A 640-nucleotide genomic window follows, 5' to 3' on the forward strand; every position below is an offset into this window, starting at 1 on the left:
ACTTTCCGAGAAAATGGCGATTCACATATTTTTTTTCGACATCGGCCTGCCGAAAAGGCGCTTTTTCGGGCCGACCGGGGCGCAAGGCCGCGCGCCCAGCTAATGGGCTGGCTTGCACACCTGTGACTCTTATACCGGTGTCTGAGTATTGGTGAGGAGTGTCGTCTGGTGGCGCAGGCGGTTCGGTGCTGAGTCGCGGCTAAGCTCGGCTTCGTGTCGTGGGTTCGACTAGTGACTTTTGTGGCAATTTTTCTTTTTAAAATTTGTACCAAAGTTTTCGAGAAATTGAAAATTTTAACAAATTTACCTACAGCCCTTCTTTGAGTCGTTCAAACGCAGGTTTCTCGGTGCGCTAGCTAATCGCCTATTGCAGGGTCTTTTTAGTTTTACTAGAGTTATCTTCAGGCGAAATCGGGGAGCTGTGGCTCCAATAGGTCCGGAGTTGGAGCCGCTTTTGACAAATTGAAGATTCTAACAAATTTGCCTACGGACCTAGTTTTAGTCGTTCAAACGCAGGTTTCTGGGTGCGCTGGCTAATCGCCCATTGCAGGGTCTATTTAGTTTTACTATGGGAATCTAAAGGCGAAATCGGGGTGCTGTGGCTCCAATAGAACCAGAGTAAGAGCCGACTTTTGGGGAT

At 48.4% G+C, this 640-nt stretch overlaps 1 protein-coding gene across 1 annotated transcript in view; it reads right to left on the minus strand.

Moving 5' to 3' along the window:
- Positions 1-566: 566 nt before the first annotated feature.
- Positions 567-640, minus strand: part of LOC113216316 (NACHT domain- and WD repeat-containing protein 1-like) — a gene marked incomplete at its 5' end in the record, with an annotated part of 4,470 nt that continues 4,396 nt past the window's right edge. The window contains 1 exon segment of the mRNA XM_052267863.1: positions 567-576. Within this exon segment, the coding sequence (XP_052123823.1) occupies positions 567-576 (10 nt within the window).

This window comes from Frankliniella occidentalis, unplaced genomic scaffold, assembly GCF_000697945.3.
Source record: "Frankliniella occidentalis isolate FOCC.00 unplaced genomic scaffold, Focc_3.1 Scaffold60, whole genome shotgun sequence".
NCBI classification, from domain to species: Eukaryota; Metazoa; Arthropoda; class Insecta; order Thysanoptera; family Thripidae; genus Frankliniella; species Frankliniella occidentalis.